The sequence below is a fragment of the Rhincodon typus genome, chromosome 10 (assembly GCF_021869965.1).
Source record: "Rhincodon typus isolate 14 chromosome 10, sRhiTyp1.1, whole genome shotgun sequence".
Classification (NCBI taxonomy): Eukaryota; Metazoa; Chordata; class Chondrichthyes; order Orectolobiformes; family Rhincodontidae; genus Rhincodon; species Rhincodon typus.
Genome location: NC_063341.1, coordinates 60,016,260 through 60,039,765, shown reverse-complemented (window position 1 = coordinate 60,039,765; position 23,506 = coordinate 60,016,260). Strand labels below are relative to the sequence as shown.

The 23,506-nt window shown below is 41.4% G+C and overlaps 1 protein-coding gene across 2 annotated transcripts in view; it reads right to left on the bottom strand.

Annotated features, from left to right (window-relative positions):
- ap1m3 (adaptor related protein complex 1 subunit mu 3) overlaps nt 1–23,506 on the bottom strand; it is a 51,248-nt gene that overhangs the window by 1,855 nt on the left and 25,887 nt on the right. The window contains exons 5-12 of one of the 2 annotated variants that reach the window (XR_007263020.1): nt 16,535–16,682; nt 12,022–12,148; nt 8,059–8,201; nt 7,350–7,421; nt 3,906–4,064; nt 3,009–3,134; nt 1,533–1,608; nt 47–135 (exon numbers count right to left, since the gene is read on the bottom strand). Coding sequence is in view for 1 of the 2 variants with exons in the window: in XM_048601762.1 (XP_048457719.1) it covers nt 1,533–1,608; nt 3,009–3,134; nt 3,906–4,064; nt 7,350–7,421; nt 8,059–8,201; nt 12,022–12,148; nt 16,535–16,682 (851 nt within the window). In the remaining variant the exon portion in view is untranslated. The remainder of the gene's footprint in view (nt 1–46; nt 136–1,532; nt 1,609–3,008; nt 3,135–3,905; nt 4,065–7,349; nt 7,422–8,058; nt 8,202–12,021; nt 12,149–16,534; nt 16,683–23,506) is intronic. The other variant, XM_048601762.1, reaches the window with a different exon arrangement.

The window sequence follows — 23,506 nt, the reverse complement described above, 5'->3', positions numbered from 1 at the left end:
ACCATTATCTCCCAAATACAAAATGTCTCCTTTCCCAAATACTAACCTTCACATTTAGATTTAAATTTGTACCAAAATCCTCAGTTCAGATCTCATGTTCATCCAGAAATATTCACTCTATCCTTCCAGGTTCCCCTTTGGTGACAGCAGATAGTGGAACTTGTTTAGGATCGAACAGCTGTAATCTCTTTTTATAATGTGATGACTTTTATTTACACAAATGTTTGCTTAGATATCATTACTCTAAAGACGCTGCTGGATTGATTACACCTGGGAGATCACGGTACAGATCCACATTTCAGGTGTGCGTTAACACTGAAATACTTCAATAGCAATTATACCTTTACAGCTCAAGGGTGAAAATATTTCCATTTGAAATTACAGAAACTCTAATAGAAATTCTCTGGTGCCTCAATACATTTTCAATGCTCTGCATTTTCACAATCTATATTTTTATAAGGCATCCAGCTGGGTTTTGGGGGCAGGATGACAGTTTTTAGCTCTCTGTGTGATATGGCAAAAGCCCTAAACAGCAACCTTTTCCCATTGTGCCTATGCAACAGCTGAGCCAATCCTTATTGCATGCCTCAGCACATATTCCTGGATCTCAGATTGTGCCACCTTCCAACACTTGACTGAGGAAAACTCCTTGCACTGGAAGGCCAACAAGTTTTGTGCAGACCAGTGAGGGTCTTACACGGAGTTGATAGTCCTCCAGAAGCAACTGATGTTTGTGTACCTGATATGGAATATAAATATCATGTCTATTACAGTTGTGCTGAATGGAATATGCTGTTTGTGGACAAGTTGAATTTTATTACAAATTATGTAAGATTCAAGTCAATAATTTTGTATGTATTTTTACAAATTTACGAATAAAGTATATCTCGGGGGGAAAAAATGGTAATACCTCTACAGGTTTACAAGGATGATAGTCTCTAGAGTAGTGTAAAAATGTGATGGTTTCCAAAAATGTTTGCAGTGGGAAAATGCACTCCTGCCATTTATCTGGCTTCATGAACATTTCCAAAGTGTGGTTTTAGCTGAGAGTTTAAAGGATGGAGCAAGTGACATGGAGGTTGAAACTAGTGGTTGCCAATCCTTCATACTTATGGATTCTTCAGGAATTAAAGGATAATCTGCTGGATACTGGCGTGGGCAACCCATAAAAATAGCATATGCAAATCAAACAAATGATATGATTTTTAAAAGATTTTTATTGAAGACATCAGTTTTTTCATAAAAAGTATTAAATATTTGAGTCATAGAGTCACACAGCATGGAAACAGACCCTTCAGTCAAACCTGTCTGCACTGACCATACATCCCAATCTGACCTAGTCCCATTTGCCAGCGTTTGGCCGATATCCCTCTAAACCCCTCCTATTCACGTACCCATCCAGATGCCTTTTAAATGTTGCAGTTATGCCCGACTCCATCATTTCCTCTGGATATGGAGATGGATATTGAAGCTAAAGCCAGGAGCTGGGAAATGGTAATACTGTTGATGACTTTTCACACATAGTTGCTTACCTCCACTCTGTGTAATATACCGAACCCAGGGAAGAGCTTGATAGCCACTCTTTTCAATGATTTTCAGATAGCGCACCTAGTTTAAAACAAACATGAGTATCACAAGCTCTTCATTATCCCTATATCTGGCATATTTTATTTTAATTTCTTGCATTTCTTTGCTGGACCTTTGTTAAGACAACTGAACAAATGTGCCTGAATTGTGGTAGGAAGAATATTGTGGCAACATAGGTAAAAGCACTAATTGCTTATGGATATTACAGTCGCACTGCAGTCATAAGGCAAGATTTTTTTCAAATGGTGATGTTTCCTTCCCATCCCAGCAGCCCCAAAGCCATTAATGCTCCAAGGAGCCTCTGGCCAAACTGATTGGCCAGTAGCTCTGTAGTCTGAATAGTGCTGGTGGCAGAAGTGGCCAGGACTGGGATTACAAGCAGTCCTCAGATTCTAAGATCGCAACTAGATAAATGCAGGGGAACTTACATTGGGGAGGGAAGGTGAGGCCCAGGGGACAGGTGGAGTGATCTGGGGTTCTCGTTGGAGATGCTGGGGGTTAGGTGGTGGTGGTGGGTGAGCTGCTGTGAGGGCTATGACCTTGGGAGGACAACTTCAATTATAGAAAGGGGCCCATCACACCCAAGGCCCGAGATGAGTGAACAGCTGGACTTCATGTCTTATATTTGAGCCGCTCCCATCAGCTTCAAAATAGAGGCCAGGCAGAAAGTGGCCATCAAGCAGCCAATAATTCACAGCTTAAGGGTCTTAGTTGGGCAGGTAATACTGGGGACAGGTTGCATACAAGCAGCAGGATTTCATGAGACCCCCAAGGGAATTTCGCAGACCGTCCTCTTATTAGTCGAGGCTCAGAGTTTAAAAGCAGTGAGGTTATACTGTAATTGTATAAAACACTGGTTAGGCCTCAACTAGAGCATTGTCTGCAATTTTGAAATCCACTGGATAAGACGGGATGTGATAGCACTGGAGAGTGTGCAAAGGAGATTTACTAGGATGTTGCCTGGGCTGGAGAGTTTATGAAGTGACTCCTCCCCTTCCCTCCCCCGTCACTGTTCCCCCCACCCCAGCACTCCTCCCCTTTCCCCCCCGTCACTCCTCCCCATTCCCCCCCCCCACCGTCACCCCACCCCGTTCCCCCCCACACCGTCACTCCTCCCCGTTTCCGCGCCCCCCACCGTCACTCCTCCCCGTTCCCCCCTCAATCCTTCCCTTTCCCCCGGCACTCCTCCCCTATCCACCCCGGCACTCCTCCCCTATCCCCCCTCACTCCTCCACGTTCCCCCAAACTGCATACTGCCCTCCTTACTGCTGCTGTAGATTTGTCTGAACTGTGCTGCTCTAAACCTCATCGCAAAGTGAATTGGGTGAAGCTCTTCTATTCCTAAATAATCCTAATTCCAATTTACCTTTAAAAGTACCAAGAAAAGAAAGATTACACAAAAATAATTTGAAAACACTCACCTGAATCCCAGACACAGTGAAATACGGAATTTCAAATTTGACAGTGATGGGCGGCTTCCCCTCCTGTTCCTCACCCTCCACACTTGGGAGACCAAAGTGAGCCCGCATCAAGTACTCTTTGCCACCCTTAACGTAACAAAAGTCACAGGAAATGAGGAGAGGCTGATGATAAAGTCCTGAAAGAGGTGCTTGGATTATAGTGATGCTAACCAATCTGGACTACGTTTCACACTCCCACTGATATGATTGAAGTTCATAAATTAACTCCAAGTGATGACTCACAGACAGAAAAGATAAACAGTTGTGTTTAAATTAAAAACCGAAAGAACTGCGGATGCTGAAAAACAGGAAGAAAAACAAAGTTGCTGGAAAAGCTCAGCAGGTCTGGCAGCATCTGTGAAGGAGAAAACAGAGTTAATGTTTAGGGTCCGGTGACCCTTCCTCAGGTTCTCATTAACTCTATAATCCAAGCACCTCTTTCTTCCTGCATTTAAATTACGCTAACCTTATTACTTTCTCTATTTTGGTTTATTTGGGCTGAAGGAGCTATTATTGGGATCAAAAGTAGGCCATTCAACCCCTCAACTCTGCTCCATCACTTACTAAGATCATGGCTGAGGTGTTTCTTTTACAAATTCCAATTCCCATTTCCCTCCAATAACCTTTGATTCCTTCACTGGAATTTATCTACCTCTGCTTTAAAAATATTCAAATACTCAGCAAACTATTTCACAAAATCTAAAGTATAGATCTCTCTGTTACAATGTTCAGCTGTCAATGTTTCCCAGTCCTACAATTGAGTGCGCAAGGCAAGTGAACGCACTACTTTATATCACCATGGGTTTGAGTTATGAAATGCTGCCCCGCTCTAACATAAATATTTTCTGCCTTACTCACAGGAAAAGACTTGATCGACCAGAGGACAGCGTTTTTTTCTGGTACCCATTTTGCAGTGCCCGTACTTGTCTTGAATTTTGGTGAATCAGCATCACTGGGAACTGGTACTAAAATCTCAACATTGTTTGCCGTAGAACGGTGTTTAAATTGACTCTTAGCCTGAATTTGGGCAGGTAGAAAACTCTGAGTTATGAAGTGAGTTACAAGTAAACATACAGATACATAACAATGATATGACAATATGCAGTAACGAGATAAATGACTAAAAACCACACACATATGTACACATGTGCACACATTCTAGAACAAAATTAACCATTAGATGAAAAAAAAATTCCATGCTAATTCTATGGAAGAAAAGACAGAGCAATGACACACCATGACAGAGAGGTCTGAGTGAACCTTACAGTCACTTGTGTCCAGAATGACTGAGCTAAGTTGAACCCTGTAATGCTCTTGTTATTATTTCATTTGTGCAATTGGCTGTCAATCTTCTGCTTCTTTCTACATTCTACATTCTACAACTCAAAAATTGAGTTGCTTTCCTGTTTGATTTACCTTTGCAATAAAATGCTGACCTTTCCTTTCTCAAGGTGCTTCTTTTGTCCTCACCTCTGTGAAAAGCAAAAAGCCAGCTGGCACCACCCTGTTTTCTTGAGAAGTAAAAGTGCCTGGTGTGAGATTGAGGAGCCTCATCCCCATCTCGCCCTGCCATTGATGCTGAGCATCCATAGCTAGATGCATAGAGGGCAGGTCTGACTGCATATCTGGCAGCTCCTAAGTGTTCTGCTGGGCATAGGTTTCCAAGGCTCCTGCCACCTCTCCATGAAGACAGACAAGCTCTTGAATTCTGCTACTATAAGACATTAACACAGCACCAAGCCCTACAGCCATAAATTCAACCAACCCCCCACCCACCCCAACACTAACACTGACCCTTCACTGTTTCCTACAGTCACGGAAATCCTGCTTTGGGATCTTGCTTTGCCTTCTGCGCTAAATTGCCATTCTGAGACAATTGCTGCTCCATGATCCTCCTGCTAAAGTGCCACCCATGAAGGTGAAGTGGGTACATCGCCGTTCTCCATTTGGGTGGTGTGCTGGTCCAGGGACACACCCTGCTTGATGACCATTGGGAAGTGGATGTTAATTCTTGTCATAAATGGGATGCCAATGCATGTATATAGGCTTCTCACCACCTGATGTCAAGAAAATCATCTCACTACCATAGGAAGGAGAACTTAATTTATTTCAACAGTGAGAGTCTGATTTTTTTGACACTTTTTTTTTATTTATTCATTCACAGGATGAGGGCATCGCTGGCTAGGCAGCATTTGTTGCCCATCCCTAATTGCTCAGAGGGCAGTTAAGAGTCAACCACAATGCTGTGGGTCTGGAGTCACATGTAGGCCAGACCAGGTAAGGATGGCAGTTTCCTTCCCTAAAGGACATTAGTGAACTAGATGGGTTTTTCCCCCAACATTTGACAATGGATTCATGGTCATCATTAGACCCTTAATTCCAGATATTTATTGAATTCAAATTTCACCATCTGCCGTGGCGGGATTCAAACCCAGCTCTCCAGAACACTATTTGGGTCTCTGGATTAACAGTCCAGCGATAATACCACTAGGCCATTGCCTCCTCTACTTGCCCAATTAAGTTGCCTTGGTATCTAGGACACTCATGTTGCTGTTAGAGAGGGAGTTACCAGGATTTTGACCCAGTAATAGTGGAAGAATACTGAAATTAGTTCCCAGTTAGGATGATGGTTTGCACAGAAACTCGCAGGTGCTGGTGCTCGCATGGATCAGCTGCCCTTGTCCGTCTAAGTGGTAAAAGTCACAAGTTTGGAAGGTGCAATTGAATATGCCTTGCTGAATTTCTGCAGTGCATCTTGTGGATGGTATACACTGGTGAAAAGAGTGAATGTCTAATGTGGTGGATGAGGTGTTGATCAAGTGAGCTGCTTTGACCGGAAGGGGGTTCAAACATCTTGTGTGGTTAGAGCTGTATTCATCCAGATAACTTGGTAGTATTCCATCACATTCCTAACTTGTACGTTTTAAATGGCAGACAGGCTCTGAGAAGTTGAATTACTTGCCTCAGAATTCCCTGCAGCTGACCTGCTCTGGAAGCCATAGTATTTATGTGGGTGGCCCAGTTCAGTTTCTGGTTAATGGTAACCCAAAGGATGTTCATGGTTGGGATTCAGCAATATGAATGTCAAGTGGACATGTTTAAATTCTCTTTCTGGAGATGGTTATTGCCTAGCATTTGTACACTGCAAATTCCCATTTGCCACTTATCGGCCCAAACCTGAATGTTCTCCATGCCTAGCTGCAGAAGAACATAGACTGCTTCAGTATATGATGAATCAAGAATGATGCTAAACATTGCACAATCATCGGCAAACATCCCCAGTTCCGATCTTACAAGACATTCTGCAGCAGGGGTGGGGGTAGGAGGTTAGGTGATAGAGGGAAGAAATCATCCTGTGTTACTATTGCTGAGACTGTATGGGTAGCCATCAAATGAGGAGTGAGTAAGACTTAGTTACGGAGCTATCACCAGGGAATTAAGAGACATACAAAACCTTCTCAGTCTAGGCTAGCACATAGAGAATGATTATTTGGATCGAGGCTGCTGGTTTCTGGGTTTTTGTAGCCTGAAAATAAAGAGTGGAAGAATAGGAAGTTTGGAAAAGGAAAACAGCATCTTTTCCAAAGCAGATCAAGCTAGAATCCTGGTAGCTAATTAGCTCAGGTAGCTGGCTGACTGGTTTGTGCTGAGACCGAAGCCAACAGTGTGGGTTCAGTTCCCACACCAGTTGAAGTTACCATGAAGGACTTCCCTACTCAACCTCTTCCTCTCCCCGAGGCATGGTGACCCTCGGGTTAAACCACCAACAGTCCTCCCTCTCTAATGAGGGAGCTACCTAATGGTCTCGTAATCATAGAATCCCTACAGTGAGGAAGCAGGCCATTCAACCCATTGAGACCAGACCATCCCCCTGAAGAGCATTGAACCCAGACTCACCCCCCCAACCCTCTCCCTGTAACCCTGCATTTCCTACGGCTAATCCACCTAGACTGCACCTCCCTGGATACTACAGCATGGCCAATCCACCTCACCTGCACATTTTGGGCTGTGGGAGGAAACCCACGCAGACCCAGGGAGAACATGCAAACTCTGCACAGTTGCCGAGGCTGGACTGAAAAATGGGTCCCTGGCATTGTGAGGCAGCAGTGCTAACCACTGAGCCATCATGCCACCCAGTAAGGGCATAGTGACTTTATCTTTACAAAGATAGAGGGACCTACATCCCACTGACCAGCAGAAGCTTGTGAGGTGGAGGGCAGACTTCTCATCGGCAATCAACACAAGAAAATTTATGAAACTTGAATTAAAATACATCAATTTTCATTACCATTTCAATCTTACCTTTATCATAATTTCCACTCGACTGTGCGAATATTTCTCAATCACTGACTCAATCCAGATCAAGGGCTTTACCTGCAAAGTAATATCTTGTCTCAAATAGTGTGCATGCAATACATTGAGAGAAATATCACCTGTGTAATAGAACACGCCATTTGTTACTCACTGATTTTTAACATTATTCAATAAAGAAATGGAATAGACATAGGCCTATTGACTACCATCATGCACTGAATTTCCAGACTGCAGGTATAGGCATCTCATAGAGAGTTTCAACTTCAATAGTTTGTTTGTACTAACTCCAGACCAGTGTATGCTTCTATATGCATAATATCTTACTCTATGTCTATATTAGGGCAAAGCAGACTCTGAGTTAGACCAACAAACAAATAAAATATTCACTTCTCAGAAGTGCACAAGAGGAAAATAATTTGTAACATCTCTAAATGACAATATGAAGTCTCAATTTCCCCAACAATATATAGCAAAACACTACTTGTCCTATTTTGTTTTAAAATGCAACTGCAAGCTGTAGTTTAAAATTTTGCTTGCAATTATGCTCTTTTTATCTTGCAAAGTACTGGAATGAACCTTCCTGCATGGAGGTACCAGTGCACCCCATGCCAGAATGTATGTTTATCAATGCCACATGTGGACATGTCACAGACTCGACTTTTCGTTTCCCAATTCAGCTTGTGAACATGTAACATACCTGAGTGTACAGCCGATAAGACATAAGTTCAAACTCTCCATCTGGGGGGATGAAGGATATGGTTCGATCGTTTTCAAAGCGAGACAAGCGCACACATTGATGAAATTTTACATCTTCCAGTTCCACAGATTTAGCCTTGTCCCCTTATGTAAAAAGACAAACAGTTAAAAGTGTAACCAAGGTGAAGTCTTTGCAAGATGAAGTGAGTTGTAGGTGAAAAGTCCAAATATGGGGCTTGGGTTCATTCATAGTGAAACAGTGGGAGTGAAGGACATTTATTGATCTAGCATCTTCAGACCACAAAACTTCCCTTTCTCAGCTTTATTGGATCCTCTGAAGGTAATGACTGGGAAGCAACATGTTACAGAGTCATAGAGATGTACAGCGTAGAAACAGACTCTTTGCTCCAACTTGTCGCTGCTGACCAGATATCCTAAATTAATTTAGTCCCATTTACCAGCATTTGGCCCATATCCCTCTAAACCCTTTCTATTCATATACCCATCCAGATGGCTTTTAAATGTTGTACTTGTACCAGCCTCCACCGCTTCCTCTGGCAGCTCATTCCGTACTTGCACCACCCTCTGTGTGAAAAACTTGTCCCTTAAATCCCTTTTAAAACCTTCCCCTCTCACCTTAAACCTATGCCTTCTACTTTTGGACTCCACTACCCAGGGAAAAAGACCTTGGCTATTCACCCTATCCATGCCCCTCATGATTTTGTAAATCTCTATAGAGGTCACCCCGCAGCCTCCAATGCTCCAGGAAAAATAGCCCCAGCCTATTCAGCCTCTCCCTATACCTAAAGCCCTCTAATCCTGGCAGCATCCTTGCAATTTTTTTCTGAATCCTTTCGAGGTTCACAATATCTTTCCAACAGCAGGGAGACACAGTATTCTCCAAGTGGCCTGACTAACGTCCTGTACAGCTGTAACATGACCTCTCAACTCCTATACTCAATGTACTGACCAATAAAGACAAGCATATCAAATGCCTTCTTCACTACCCTGTCTGCCTGCTACTCCATTTTCCAAGGAACTATGAACCTGCACCTCAAGGTCTCCTTGTTTGGCAACAGTCCCCAGGACCTGACCATTAAATGTATAAGTCCCACCTTGATTTGCCTTACCAAAATACAGCACCTCACTTTCAAAATTGTTTCACTCTGAAAATCTGTTGTAGCTTTAATTCCAATATTGCACAACAGCTGTTCTTCAGCTCTTCCAACATCAAGTCCAACACAGCTGAGGGAATTCCAAAAATAAACCTGCTGAACTTCTTATAAGCCCAGCTGCTGTTCTTTTTATTATGTCTATTTGATGGCCTGCTTTAGAGAATGCTTCACTTAATTTACTATGGGATTACTATAGGATTTAAGCCCTCCCAAACACCAGGAGATGGTGGCCACAACATTGGTGCCATATTTATCAACATGGAAAAATGAACCAATAGCTAAAACAAATAAACTTTGCAATGTTAACACTGTATTCCACAGCAATACATAGTGATTTCATTGCTGCAATGATTTGTGAATAGTACAAGAAAACTCAAAGACTATCATGACACAATGAGACTGGTGGACCAAATGTCACCCTGAGGAATTGCACAAGGCAACATCCAAGATTTTGCACAGCAATATGTAATTGCATTACATGTCTGTTATTTGTATTTGATTACCTTCAGAGTCTATGCAAAGAAGACAGATCATTTCAGTCCATCAGTAGATAAGCACAAGTACTATTCAGCTGAAATGTTGTGAGCGTAGAAAGTAGAAGCTAAGAAATGGGGAGGATGGTAGAACAAGGAGGGGAAAAGTATCAAATGCTGAAAATTATCTCCGACAGTCATTTACAATGTACAGTAGGGAAAGCCAGCTGAGCATGTAGGTTCAGCTCTGACCCAGAACATGGCAAGTGCAATAAGGGACACTAGCATGAATACACAAGAAAGAGTGAATAAAAAAAACAAAGAAATGTCACCAACTCTTCTGAAACAATCAATGCTTGCCAACCATGAGGCATGCCAATATACTTGACTCTCTAAGCAAGTCTCGACAAATAAACATGGTGCACACATGAATAAAGTGAAGTTGATGTAATGCAAATTATTTACAAGTGCAACTTTATTTTGAAAAAACACCTATGTCACATTTGTGTTCTCAACTAACGTTACATTAAAGGCAAAGATGTTGTGCAGGAAAGTCATGGTTGTGACACAGAGCTTCCATGTTTCTCTTGGAGGCTTTCTTATAGCCGCCAGTACCTGCTGCATTGTCAGTGGACAGTGAGTTTCACCAATAGAAAACTTCCCTGATTGTGTGATCACGTGTCTCCTGTGCATGTTGCAACCATTTGGAAACTGGAATGATATTGGAATCACTAAAGACGAGAGAATGGTATTGGTACCAACTTCCTATTGTGCCACTGGGAATGACATGGGAAATGGTATGCCATGATTCAAATTCCACCTAAAAGCTCATTTCTCCCCAATTCAGACTCTCACCCATTGTACTGTATTAGCATTTTGCCATCTGGAGTTGTAATAATTAAAAACCATTATTCATCTGCCTACCTAAATTGTGGTCGCAGTTTCTATTGTTTTGTTTGTTTAATTGTTTCCTGCATCCATTTTGCCTTCTTGACCAACATTTCCCCAAATTGCAGCTGTCTGAAGTCAAAATCCATTGCAAAACATTCTTACTGAAAAGTAAAGTCACCATAGTCCTAGAGCACCATTGGGCTGTTCTCTCAAACTGAGACATGACTGGTAATGAGCTTAACCTGAGGGTCACCACATGTCAGGTGAAGGGCGGGTTTGAGAGGTGGGAACTTCATAGTAACCCAGTTGTTGCAGAAATTGTGCCTACATTGTTGGCATCACCTTGTACTGCAAACCAGCTGTCCAACCAACTGAGCTAACTGACCATCAAAAGAAAGGAGATGCCATGCAATGTTTGTATTTCTCACCAGACTCTAGCCAGAACCACATTCATATTTACAAATGGTACCAACATTTGATATAATCTGAATTTTACGTTAATCAAGAAGTGAACTTGGGCTCAAAGCAAATGCCACCAGTGTGGAATGAGCATTGTTTGTCCTTCTGTTTCTTGTGCTAGCATCAAACACCCTTTAGTCAGGTACAGCTGTAGTTTGTATCACAAAAAAAACTCCCTCTATATGGCCCACCATCACTTAACCCTGACCCCGAGAAAGGCATCCCTGATGAAACATTTCCATTTTCCATACTAGTCATCCTGTTATTGGAAAAGAGAGGGAAAGAGAGAGTACAGACATGATGGGCTGAATAGTCACCTACAGTGCTGTAAATAGTTCTCTGTTTAAGAGGCATCATTCAATCAGCCATGAGAATCTTATACCTTACAGGCAGAGCTAGTCTTAAAATTGATGGCTTAAAAATGATTGATAATCCTCCCATATCAGGGAGACAATGGCCTAGAAGTATTATCGCTGGACTGTAAATCCAGAGCATCCCAGAGAATGTTCTGGGGACCCGGGTTCGAATTCCACCATGGCGGATGGTGGAATTTGAATTCAATAAAAATACCTGGAATTAAGAATCTAATGATGAACACAGAACATAGTACAGTACAAGCCCTTTGGTCCATGATGTTGTGCCGACCTATAATCCTACTAATAGGATCAAACTACCCTGCATACCCTACATTTTACTATCCTTCATGTGCCTATCCAAGAATTGCTTAAAAGTCTTTAAAGTATCTGACCATGAATCTAATGTTGATTGTCAGAAAAACCCATCTGGTTCACTAACGTCCTTTAGGGAAGGAAACTGCCATCCTTACCTGGTCTGGCCTACATGTGACTCCAGACCCACAGCAATTAAGTTGACTCTTAACTGCTGACTGGGCAATTAGGGATGGGCAATAAATGCTGCCTAGCCAGTGACACCCTAGTCTCATGAATGAATAAAAAAATTACTTACGTCCAGAGATCTCAAAAAGAACCTTATCATTAAGACCGAGTCGTAGTTCAGGCATTCCTGAGAGAATGACCTTCAGCTTTACATTTCCAATAATCTCACTTTTCAGGACACTGCCATTCGCACTCACCTGGAGAAAGAGAAGATGATCAGTCAGCACGTGGGAAATCAGGATCACCGTTCATATTTACTAACACCTACACCCTCTCAGGTTTACAGCAGGCATACGTAGCCACACATACTAGACCCTTTATGCTGGATTCGGGGTGCTACACAACAAAAGTACCCTTCAATTAGGTTAACTGGTCTGTTCCAGTTCCCGCTCCATGGCCAACATGTTTTTTGATTGTATTTCCTCATACCTCACAGCATCCTGGTGAATCTAAAAACTACGTCCTCTGTCACCTTAAAATGCTTCCTACTGTATGAAATCCAAAACTGCAATTGTTTTTACATCTAAAAGGTTTTATATAGATTCACCATTACATTTCAACTTTTATATTAGGTACCTCTTGTCATTGAATCGATAGTCTTCCCTATATGAGTGGGAAGGACATGAGCCTCTGGCCCAAATCACTCATTGCACATTCAAGTAACAGCAACTAGATGTAGGGCAATGTGAGTCAGCTGTCTTAGAATTTGACTTATCTTGAATCCCAAGAAATGTTTGAATAGAGTAATTAAACAGAAAAAGTTTGCACAAGCAGCAGAAGTTTTGTTTATGCAGCAGGTTGTTATGTCTGGAATGCACTGTCTCTAAGATGGTGGAAGCAGATTCCACAGTAAATTTTATCAAGAGAATTGGGCAACTACTTGAAAGGAAAACAAAGCATGGTTTGGGGAAAAGAGCTTTATAGTGGGACTATTTGGATAATTCTCATCAAAGGGCTGGCATGTGAATGCTAAAGCTGATACACTTCTTTCCTGCACCACACATCCACTTGATAAGCATCCCCACCACCACCTTCAACATTATCTTTCACCACCAAATCACTGTGACAACAGTGTGTACCATGTACAAGATGCACAGTTAAAAAGTCATGAAGTCTCATTCAACAGCATCTTCCAAGCTCATAGCCTCTATCACCTAGAACAACAGCAGCAAGTGCAAAGAAACACTACCACTTGCAAGTTCCTCTCCAAGCCATACACCATCTTGACTTGTAATTATATTGCTGTTCCTTCACGGATATGCGGAATTCTGTCACTACCACTGGGTCAAAATTCTGGAACACTGTCCTTATAGCATTGTGGGTGTACCTACACCATATGCAACAATTCAAGAAGGCTGTTCACCACTGCATTCTCAAGAGGAGTCATGGATGGATAAGAAATGCTAGCTAGTCAACGACATTACCATCTTGTGAAAAAAAATCTTTCTAGGATTCTAAATAAGACTCAAAGATTATAGAAGGAACTGTCTTAATCATGTAGTTCACAGTTCATATTAATATTTTAGAAATAATTTTGGGAAAATTGAAATAAGGGTGAGGCAATTAAAATGCTGGGTGTTAGAAATTGCTAGGTTATAAGACCACAACAGAAGCAGGCCATTCAGCCCATCGAATCTGCTCCACCATTCAATGAGATCATGGCTGAACTCATAATCCTCTGCAACACTTTCCTGCCTTTTTCCCATACTGAATAAAAATCTGTGTTTCTCACCCTTGAACATATATAACCCGGCCTCTTCAACCCTATGTGTTAAAAGAACTCCATAGATTCATTACACTCAGAAGAAATTCATCCTCAGCTGTTTTACACAGGCAGCCCCTTATTCCAAAATCATTCCTTCTGGCTCTAACTATACCACAAGGAGAAACAACCTTTCTGCATCTACCCTGTCAATCCCCAAGAATCTTGTATGTTTCAATGAGCTGTTTCTTATTCTCCTGAACTGCAATGGGTACAGGCTCAATCTATTCAGCCTCTCATAAGTCCATCCCTCCATACCCAGCAGCAGCCCAGTGAACCTTCTCTGGACTGCCTCACATGCCAATATGGAGAGGTGATGGCCTAGTGGCATTATCACTGGACTGTAAATCCAAGACCCAGATATTGATCTGGGAACCTGGGTTCAAATCCTGCCACGGCAGATGGTCGGATTGAATTTAATAAATATCTGGAATTAAGAGTCAATTGTCAGGAAAAACCCCATCTTGTTCACTAATATCCTTTAGGGAAGGAAATTGCCTTCCTCACCTGGTCTGGCCTATATGTGACTCCAGACCCACAGCAATGTGGTTGACTCTTAACTGCCCTCTAAGCAATTAGGGATGGGCAAAAAATGCTGTCTAGCCAATGACACCCTCATCCCATGAACGAATAAAGGAAAAAAAATTGTTTGATCAGAGGCCCAAAATCATTCAATATTCCAGTTGTATTCTGATTAGTGCCTTGTATTGTTATAACAACCTCCCTTAAATGTTAACTCTGATTTCTCTCCACAGATGCTGCCAGACCTGCAGAGCGTTTCCGGCAATTTTTGTTTTTGTTTCTGATTTATAATATCTGTAGTTCTTTCGGTCCCCATTTTTATACTCTGTTCTCTCTGAAATAGGGGCCAAAATTCCATTTGCCTTCCCTATTACCTGCTAAATTTAGGTGCTAGCATTTTTTTTTAAATTTATGCTAGAGGTCTTCCAAATCACTCTGTACTGCAACTTTCTGCAGTCTGTCTCCATTCAAATAATATTCAGCTGCTTTATTCTTCCTGCCAAAGTGCACAGGCTCGCATTTTCCAATATTATATTCCATCTGCCAAGTTTTTGCCCACTTATTTAACCCTTAGCAGACTCTAATTCATCCTCACCACTTGCCTTCCCACTTATTTTTCTGTCATCTGTAAACTTGGTTATTGTACACTCACTTTCTTCATCCAAGTTATTAACATGCTTTAAATAATTGTGGCCCCAGCACTGATCCCTATGGCACTGCACCAGTTGCAGGTTGCCATACCTGAAGCAGTGTCATTTCAAAGGTTTCTTAGTGTATATTTGAGCTCAAAGTTAGAAGGCTAATGAAGACATAAAATAACAGGTCTTTATTTAGCTAGGGAACTGTAATTAGTGGGTCTGAGGAGTATTTCCCCGATTTATCCTGATATTTAAATTATTCATGCAGACCTCAGGATCAAGCGGTTTGGTTTTGAAGCTAACAAATTTATGTAAATATCTATCAGACATCTCAACATCACAGCTCAATACCACCTTCTCAACTGCAACTATTAATGGCCAGAAGTCAGCGATGCTCACAACCCTTGAATGAATGTGAAAAAAATTAACTCTGTTGCCATAAAGATGAATTATTCAGGAGAAGCAAATGGAATTATGGAATGGGAGAAGAGAAAGGGTCAGGACAGTGGATAGCCCAAAATAAAAATGGAAAGTTTCAGTTGAGTTTAATTTTAAAACATAAAGGACTGTGGTTTTACTAAAATATACAGTGTGCGTAGTAACCCATGGTAGTGTTTCGTTAGGAACTTTTTTTTCCTCTTGGATAGTAAAATCATTTGTTTAAAACATGGAACCTCTACTTTTTTAGCAGATAACAGGAATTTCATGTTTCTCTTTACTTGGGGATCATAACAACTGACTAATGTCACTGAACCCAATGAGATGTAATTGCACACTGCAGTTTGCAACATTCCTCAATCAAATTTTTCTTTGGTAAATATTTAGCTTAGCTTGTAACAGTTTTCCATTTTTGCTGCTTGGAAAGAAAGGGAAGTCCTTTAATAACCCAATATTCAACTTCCATCAGCTTATAAAAGACACTTTTTCCTGACACATTTGTAGATTCAGAGAGCACAAAGAGGAAACTATTTGGCTTGTCATGTCTATGCCACAACTGAATGTGCCTCCATCACACACACATGCAGTGCATTTTCAATCCTAAGCACTTGTTGAGTATAAAAGTTATTCTTCATGTCACTTTTTTGTCAATTATCCTATATCGGGGTTCTCTGATTTGCAGCCCTTCTACGAATAGGATCAGTTTCTCCCCATCTACTCTGTCCTGAGCCCTTAGGATTTTGAAAACTTGTACAAATCCCAGCTCACCCTTCTCTTAGGAGAACAGTCCTGACTTTTCTAATCTGTCCTGCAACTTAGGTCCCTGTTTCCTGTCACCATTCTTGTAAATCTTTTGTTCATCCTTTTCTACCTATTCTTCCTGTAGCGTGGTGCCAAGAATTGGATACAATATTCCAGTTAAGGACGAGCCAGTGTTTTCCAAAGGTTCATCATAACCTTCTTGCTTTCCAGTCTACACTTAGGTTCAGAGCATACATTTAGCTACCAATAATTTCTAATTGATTTTAAGGCAATGTCATTTGGGAGCTTTTCAGAAAAAAAGAACAGAATATATATAATATTACCACATGAACAATACCTCATTAGAAAAGGATGCTACTTATTACACAGACTATTCTAATTGTGTCTCCTCTCTCTGTGCAACTCTCAATAAAGATTGAGATAGCTCACAAGATACCATTACTGTAGTCACCACTGCTCACCAGTAAATTGACAGATTCGATCAAATCAATGAATACTTCATTCTTTCGGTATTTGATACCCTCTGATCTCCAGGACACTGCATTTGTGAGCGTGGCAGGGGGACGGGGTGCTCCAATTTCCAGCTTGTGTCCCTGCTGGATGATGTACCTGAAAATCATGGGTTAAAAGTAGAATCCATTAAACAAACAGTGGAACTCTGCCAAAGTACAAAGAAGATGTATTTCAGACATATATCTTGGCATGCTTTAGTAACACGACAGACAAACTTAACCTTTCAACATGTGGCATGGGTGTCATACTGCCTTACTGAACTATTAATCCACAGCAAGGCAGTTCAAATGCTCAGGCATGGCAGTTGGAGAATTAAGATTATGAAATTAATGCTGACCATGACGTTGTTGGGTTCCAATAAAAAAAATCCAGTGGTCACAACTATCCTGGAGGAAAAGAAATTCACTGTTCTTACCCATCTTTGACGTGACTCCATTCCACATCAACACGGCCAAGCAAACCATTCAGTTACATCAACTCGATACAGTTACAGCATTTCAAGGAGGAACGCACTATCACCTCCTCAGGGATATTAAAAATGGGTAATAAGTGCATTGCAAGCAACGCGCACACCATGGGAATGTTTTTGTTTTAAATAAAAGGGTAAACACATTCCAATAAATCACACTATGCCGTCATTGAATCCAAGTTAACGAATTAACTTAAAATGGTATGGATAATGCAAAAGAACCATTTTAGTCAATTCAAAAAGACTCAAGAAACAGAAACCATTCTTTTTCTCAGACTTAGGAGGAGCAATTGGCTCTGTACCCACAAAGAAACTTCAGCCCTGTGCTTGGACCTTAGAGTCGTACAGATCTACAGCACAGAACAAGACCTTTCAGCCCACAGCCACAAGACTTGCTCATAAAGACCATAAGAAATAAGAATAGGAGGAGGTCATTTGGCCCTCGAGCCTGTTCTGCCATTCAACAGGATCATGGCTGATCTGACACTGCTCTTTCGCCATAACCCTTGATTTCCCTAACGATCAAGAATCTATCTATCTCAGCCTTAGATATACATGAGGACTCTATCATCACGGCTCTCTGTGGCAAGGCGTTCCAAAGACACTCAACCCTCTGAGAAAAGAAATTCCTCCTCATCTCAGTCTTAAATTGGCACTCCATAATTCTGAGAGTACACCCTCTGGTCCTAGACTCTCCCATTCAGGGAAATATCCTCTCAGTCCCTGAAGAAACATAAACATCACAATGAAAATTGCTTCTCATTCTTCTAAATTCAAATGAGTACAGGCCCAACCTGTTTAACCTTTAATCTTATATTCCTCTATACCAGGGATCATCCTAGTGAACTTTCTCTGAACTGCCAGAGACAGAAAGTGAGGCAGTCCAGAGAAGGTTCACTGGGCTGCTGCTGGGTATGGAGGGACGGACCAAAAACAGGCTGAATGGATTGAGCCTGTACTCATTGCAGTTCAGAAGAATAAGAAACAGCTCATTGAAACATACAAGATTCTTGGGGGTTGACAGGGTAGACGTAGAAAGGTTGTTTCCCCTTGTGGTAAAGTTAGGGCCAGAAGGCATGATGCTTGTGCAAGACACAGCTGAGAATAAATTTCTTCTGAATGTAATGAATCTGTGGAGTTCTTTAACACGTCGAGTTGAAGAGACTGGGTTATAAATGTTCAAGGGTGAGAAAGGCAGATTTTTGTTCAGTAAGGGAAACCAAGGTTATGGGAAAAAGGCAGGAAAATGTTGCAGAGATAGAGAGTAGAATAACACTCCACAAAGGCCAGTATCCCTTCATCAAGTCACCCTTTATTTACACATAGAGAGTCCTTGATACTGGTCCAGCTCCCTCAGAGCCAGCTTTCAGAGTGAACAAGATGTCTGACACTCCTGTCCTTATCTTTCAGCCAGGGCTCCCAGATTGGACCTGATGAACAGTCCTAATCAGGGAACTCATTCTATGAGGTTCACCTGGCTGACCATGTTACAATCACCACAGAAAGAGTAAAATAAAAAGATAGATAAGACAAGTAAAAAGTATAGGAAGTTAAGGCTTACAGAGGATGCAAAAAACATACAAGAATCGTTCTAGGGATGAGAAACTTCAGTTGGTGAAGTTGGGTCTGTTCTCGTTGCATAAGAAAAGATCAAGAGGAGATTTGATAGAAATTTTCAACGTCATGAGGGGTTCTGACAAGGAGAAACTGTTCCCATTAGTGGAAGGAAAGAGAATCGGAAGACGCAGCTTTAAGATAAAAGAAGCAATGGATAAATAAGGAAAACCTTTTTATGTAGCCAATGGTTAGGGTGGGAAATGCACTGCGTGAGAGTGTGCTGAAGGCAAGTTCACCTGAAGCATTCAAGAGGAGGTTAGAATATTATCCAAAAATAGGAAGAATGGGAAAAGCTATGGGGAGAAAGTGGAAGAGCAGCTCTTGGTGAATTATTTTTCCAACAAGCCTTCTTCCATCCTGTAACCATCCTATGGTTCTACAGTGGATAGGTAGAGAGGACACATACGGTAGATAGAATAGATTGGACAGGTGGGTCAGAGGGGATAGATAGGTAGAAGGAGGAACTACAGAAAGAAGATCCACAATAAATACATCATAAAATTTGGAGTAATCGAAAGAACAAAAAAGTGTTTATCAATTGATATCTAGGTGCATTTGCCTCCATGTGTACATGGTATATCACTCTGTGGAATATGTCTGGGCCACCTACTGAAGACAATATGGAGATTTGTCTGAAAAGCCATCTCTGAGATATTACTAACACCAAGCGTTCCTGCAAATCTTTGAAATGTAACCATTCAGATCATAATTTTTCTCATATATGAATTGTTTGAAAGAAGGGACATCTAATTAACCACATTTGCTGGACTGCTACCTTCCTGTTCCACTACTCATTAGATGGTACTTTAAGCCTATACCTTCCCATGCCTGGAGGTGAAGTCAATTACAAACTGACAGACTTTTATAAAAGCAGCTACCATGGCAATATTATGCTGAGGGTGGGATGTATGCTCCGCAGTGGAAGGAAATCCCGCCCTCAACAGCTGCTCTCAGATTTGATTGACCAGAAAGCTCTTGCTGTCCCAGAAGAGAGTAGTGGGCAGTGCTGGAACTGCAAGGAAGTGTCCTTGACTCTGGCCACTGCGCAGCATATTAAGACAATGGAGGAAAATTTAGGTTCTTGACTGGCTGGCTATCATCTTTTACAATCATTACCCACCCACGTCCACCCCTACCCCACCGAAAAAATTCCCAGCAAGTGCCCATAAAATCCAGTCCACGAACCCCAGCATCTCTGAGCATGATTATTGTTTGAGTCAGTTTACAACACCCAATTAATTCTATGCGGGAACATTCTTTAGGCATATAGAAATAAACAGGGCATGAGATTGTGCCTCAATTGTCATTATTCAGTATTGAGGTAGCTCAGCTGTCTTAAGACAAAGCAAGTACTGTTAGGTGTAGTCCTTCTTTCTTGAAGAAAATTTTGCCAGGTTAATGCAAATATTATCAGTTAATATAAAGGATTAGTAAGTTTACTGATGGCACAAAGTTTGGTGGAATTGTGGATAGCAATGAGGACCGTCAAAGGATACAGCTGGATATAGATCGGTAGGTGACTTGGGCAGAGAGATGGCAGTTGGAGTTTAATCCAGAAAAATGTGAGGTAATGCATTTTGGAAGGTCTAATCCAGATGGAAAATATACAGTAAATGGCAGAACCCTTAAGAGTACTGATAGGCAGAGGGATCTGGGTGTACATGTACACAGGTCACTGAAACTGGCAACGCAGGTGGAGAAAGTAGTCAACAAGGCATATGGCACGCTTGCCTTCATCGGCCGGGGCGTTGAGTTTAAAAATTGGTAGGTAATGTTACAGCTTTATAGAACCTTAGTTAGGCCATATTTGGAATATTGTGTTCAATTCTGGTCGCCACACTACCAGAAGGATGTGGTGGCTTTGGGGAGGGTACAGAAAAAAATTTACCAGGATGTTGCCTGGTATGGAGGGCATTAGCTATGAGGAGAGGTTGGAGAAACTTGGGTGGTTCTCACTGGAATGACGGAGATTGAGGGGCGACCTGATAGAGGTCTACAAGATTATGAAGGGCATGGACAGACACAGTCAGAAGCTTTTTTCCCCAGGGTGGAAGAGTCAGTTGCCAGGGGCCATGGGTTTAAGGTGCGAGGGGCAAGGTTTAAAGGTGATTTACAAGGCAAGTTCTTTTTTTTTTTTTTACACAGAGGGTGGTGGGTGCCTGGAACTCACTGCCGGGGGAGGTAGTGGGAGCAGATACGATAGTGACTTTTAAAGGGCCTCTTGACAAATATATGAGTAGGATGGGAATAGAGGGACATGGTCCCCGGAAGGGTAGGGAGTGATGGGCAGCATGTCAGTGCAGGCTTGGAGGGTTGAAGGGCCTGTTCCTGTACTGTAATTTTCTTTGTTCTTTGATTCTCCCCTTATTGATGATTATAAATCATATACACATTACAAAACATTATAAAATTCTCTGAGGGAATGTATGGACTCTGGCAAATTAACCCATTTCCTCACATCCTGTAGTACAATAGAGACTGAACCGTCACATATCTTACCACTAAATTTGTCAATGACTCATGAAAATGTTCACACACTTCTGAAGAGTGGTTTATCCTGATAAACTATAAACACAACTGTATCTTCCAGGAATTTCCTTGTGCAATCAAAATAACATTGTTTACAGCTTGTAGTGGAACACAGAATTCTCAAAAGACTGCATTCACACTCTAATACAAAACAGCAATAGCTGTTCAGTATAATGAATATTCCCCCTTTCACCTTTTAAATAGGTTCACAACAAGTGCAGAAAATGGCAACTTGGACCAAGTAAATTGTGGTATTGGAATTCACGGAGGTCCACACTCATTCTGATAATGTTATTCTTCTGAAAATCAGATGGTAAAGGGTAGAAATGGTATCAATCTTTTATAAGCATTTATGAGCAGAAACACATTTTATAAGCATATCCCAACAGCCATTTTACCAGTATGTTTCCACCAAGAAGTGTGCAAGTGATTCCCCAGTGTTCACACAAATTAAATATAATTAACATACACTAATCTCCATATTCATTCTGGGAATGGAATACACTGATCTCCATCTTCACTTTGTGAATATACACACTTTGATGCACCATGGCTATTAAAAGTGTAATACAACAAAGCAACGCAATGAGTCCAAATGAGATACAGTAACTCAGCTACAATTATTGGCCATGGAATTCATTGTGTCAAACCATAGCTGTTGGGAACAACAGAAACTGAAACCTGCCAATGTTATGAAGCATTTACAGTACAGGAACAGGCCATTCAGCCCAACAGGTCTACATAAACCTCCTGCAAACCTTCTTCAACTATTCCTGTCAAATGTCCTTACATTCTTTTCTGCTTTGTGTATCTAGATTTCTTGTAAATGCACTTCTGCTCAAAATTTCAACTCGTATTTCTATTTAGTAGTTCCATTATCTAGCTTTTTCTGGGAAAAGCTCCTAACTTGCCTGTTGAATTTAATTTTATTTATTTAATCATTCACAAGACATAGGTGTTGCTGGAAGGGCCAGCACTTATTACCCATCCCTAGTTGTCATTGAGAAGGTTGTGGTGAGCTAACATTTTGGATGCTACAGTCCAGGAGGTATAGGTACTTCTAGGATGCTATTACATAAAAGTACGAGTTAGGCAGTTCAGCCCCTTGAGCCTAATCCAACATTTGGTATAATTGTGGTGGATCTCAGCTTGGCCTCCACCTCACTCCCCTGCCCACTCTCCTTAACCCTTCAACCCATTACTATTTAAGAAGCTGTCCCCTTAAACTTACTCAATTAGGAAGAGAGTTCCAAGACTTTGATCTGGTGATAGCAAAGGAACATCTTTTCAAGTTAGGATGGTGTGTGGCTGAGAGGGGAACCTATAGTTTGTGGTGTTCCCATAAAACTGCCACCTTTGTACTCTGGTCGAGGTCACGTGCCATATCCCCTGTAAACTGCATGTGTACACACGTACACTCCATCAATTTCCGGCCTGTGATTTCTATCAACTGATTTAAATCAACTGCTCAGACCCAACAAAAAATGAGAGGGAACACTGGTCATGGATTTAGAACATACTATCAAGGGAAGGTTGGAAAGTTGCTGCAATAGGCTTAGGGTTATGTAAGATGCATTTGTAAAAGATACACACAACTACACTGAATGCCAGTGTTGGAGGGAGCCAGTGTCAGTATGACTCCACCCTGTGGAGAGTTTCCCCTCGATTCCCACTGACTCCATGTTTGCTTCGCTTCCTTGACTCCGACAAATGCTGGTTTACTGTCATTCCCACCAATCCTGCAGAATTCAGCTCTTTGTCTAGGTTTAGGCTAAGTCTATAAATGAGGTCTGGAGACATGTTGCAACATTTTTCCATCTTACATTTTTGGCCATAATTCATTTTCTTAAAAACTTCTATCAGACCACTCCTCACTCTTCCCTTTTTGAGAGGAAACAGCCTATCCTGTATAATCTTTCCTCAGAGTTCGGTTATGATCTCAATACATTTTTCTTTCATCTTTTCCAGTGCATCTATATCCCTTTTGTAATAAGGAAACCAGGACAGTTCACTGTAGACAGTGTAATCTCACAATGTTTTATACGATATTACATAACTGCTTCGCTTTTCAATTCTATCCCTCCAGAAATAAACATCAGTGCTTTGATGTTCTTTTAAGGCTAATTAGCCTGGATTGAATGAATGATTTGTGTATCTGAACCCCTAGGTCCTTTTGCTTCCCCACAATTAGATAGTAATTTTAACATAGAATGTGTGGCCTCCTTATTCTTCATAACAAAACGTACTGCATCACACATGTCTAAATCCAAGTTTATTTGTCAATCATTTGCTCATTCTGCCAGAT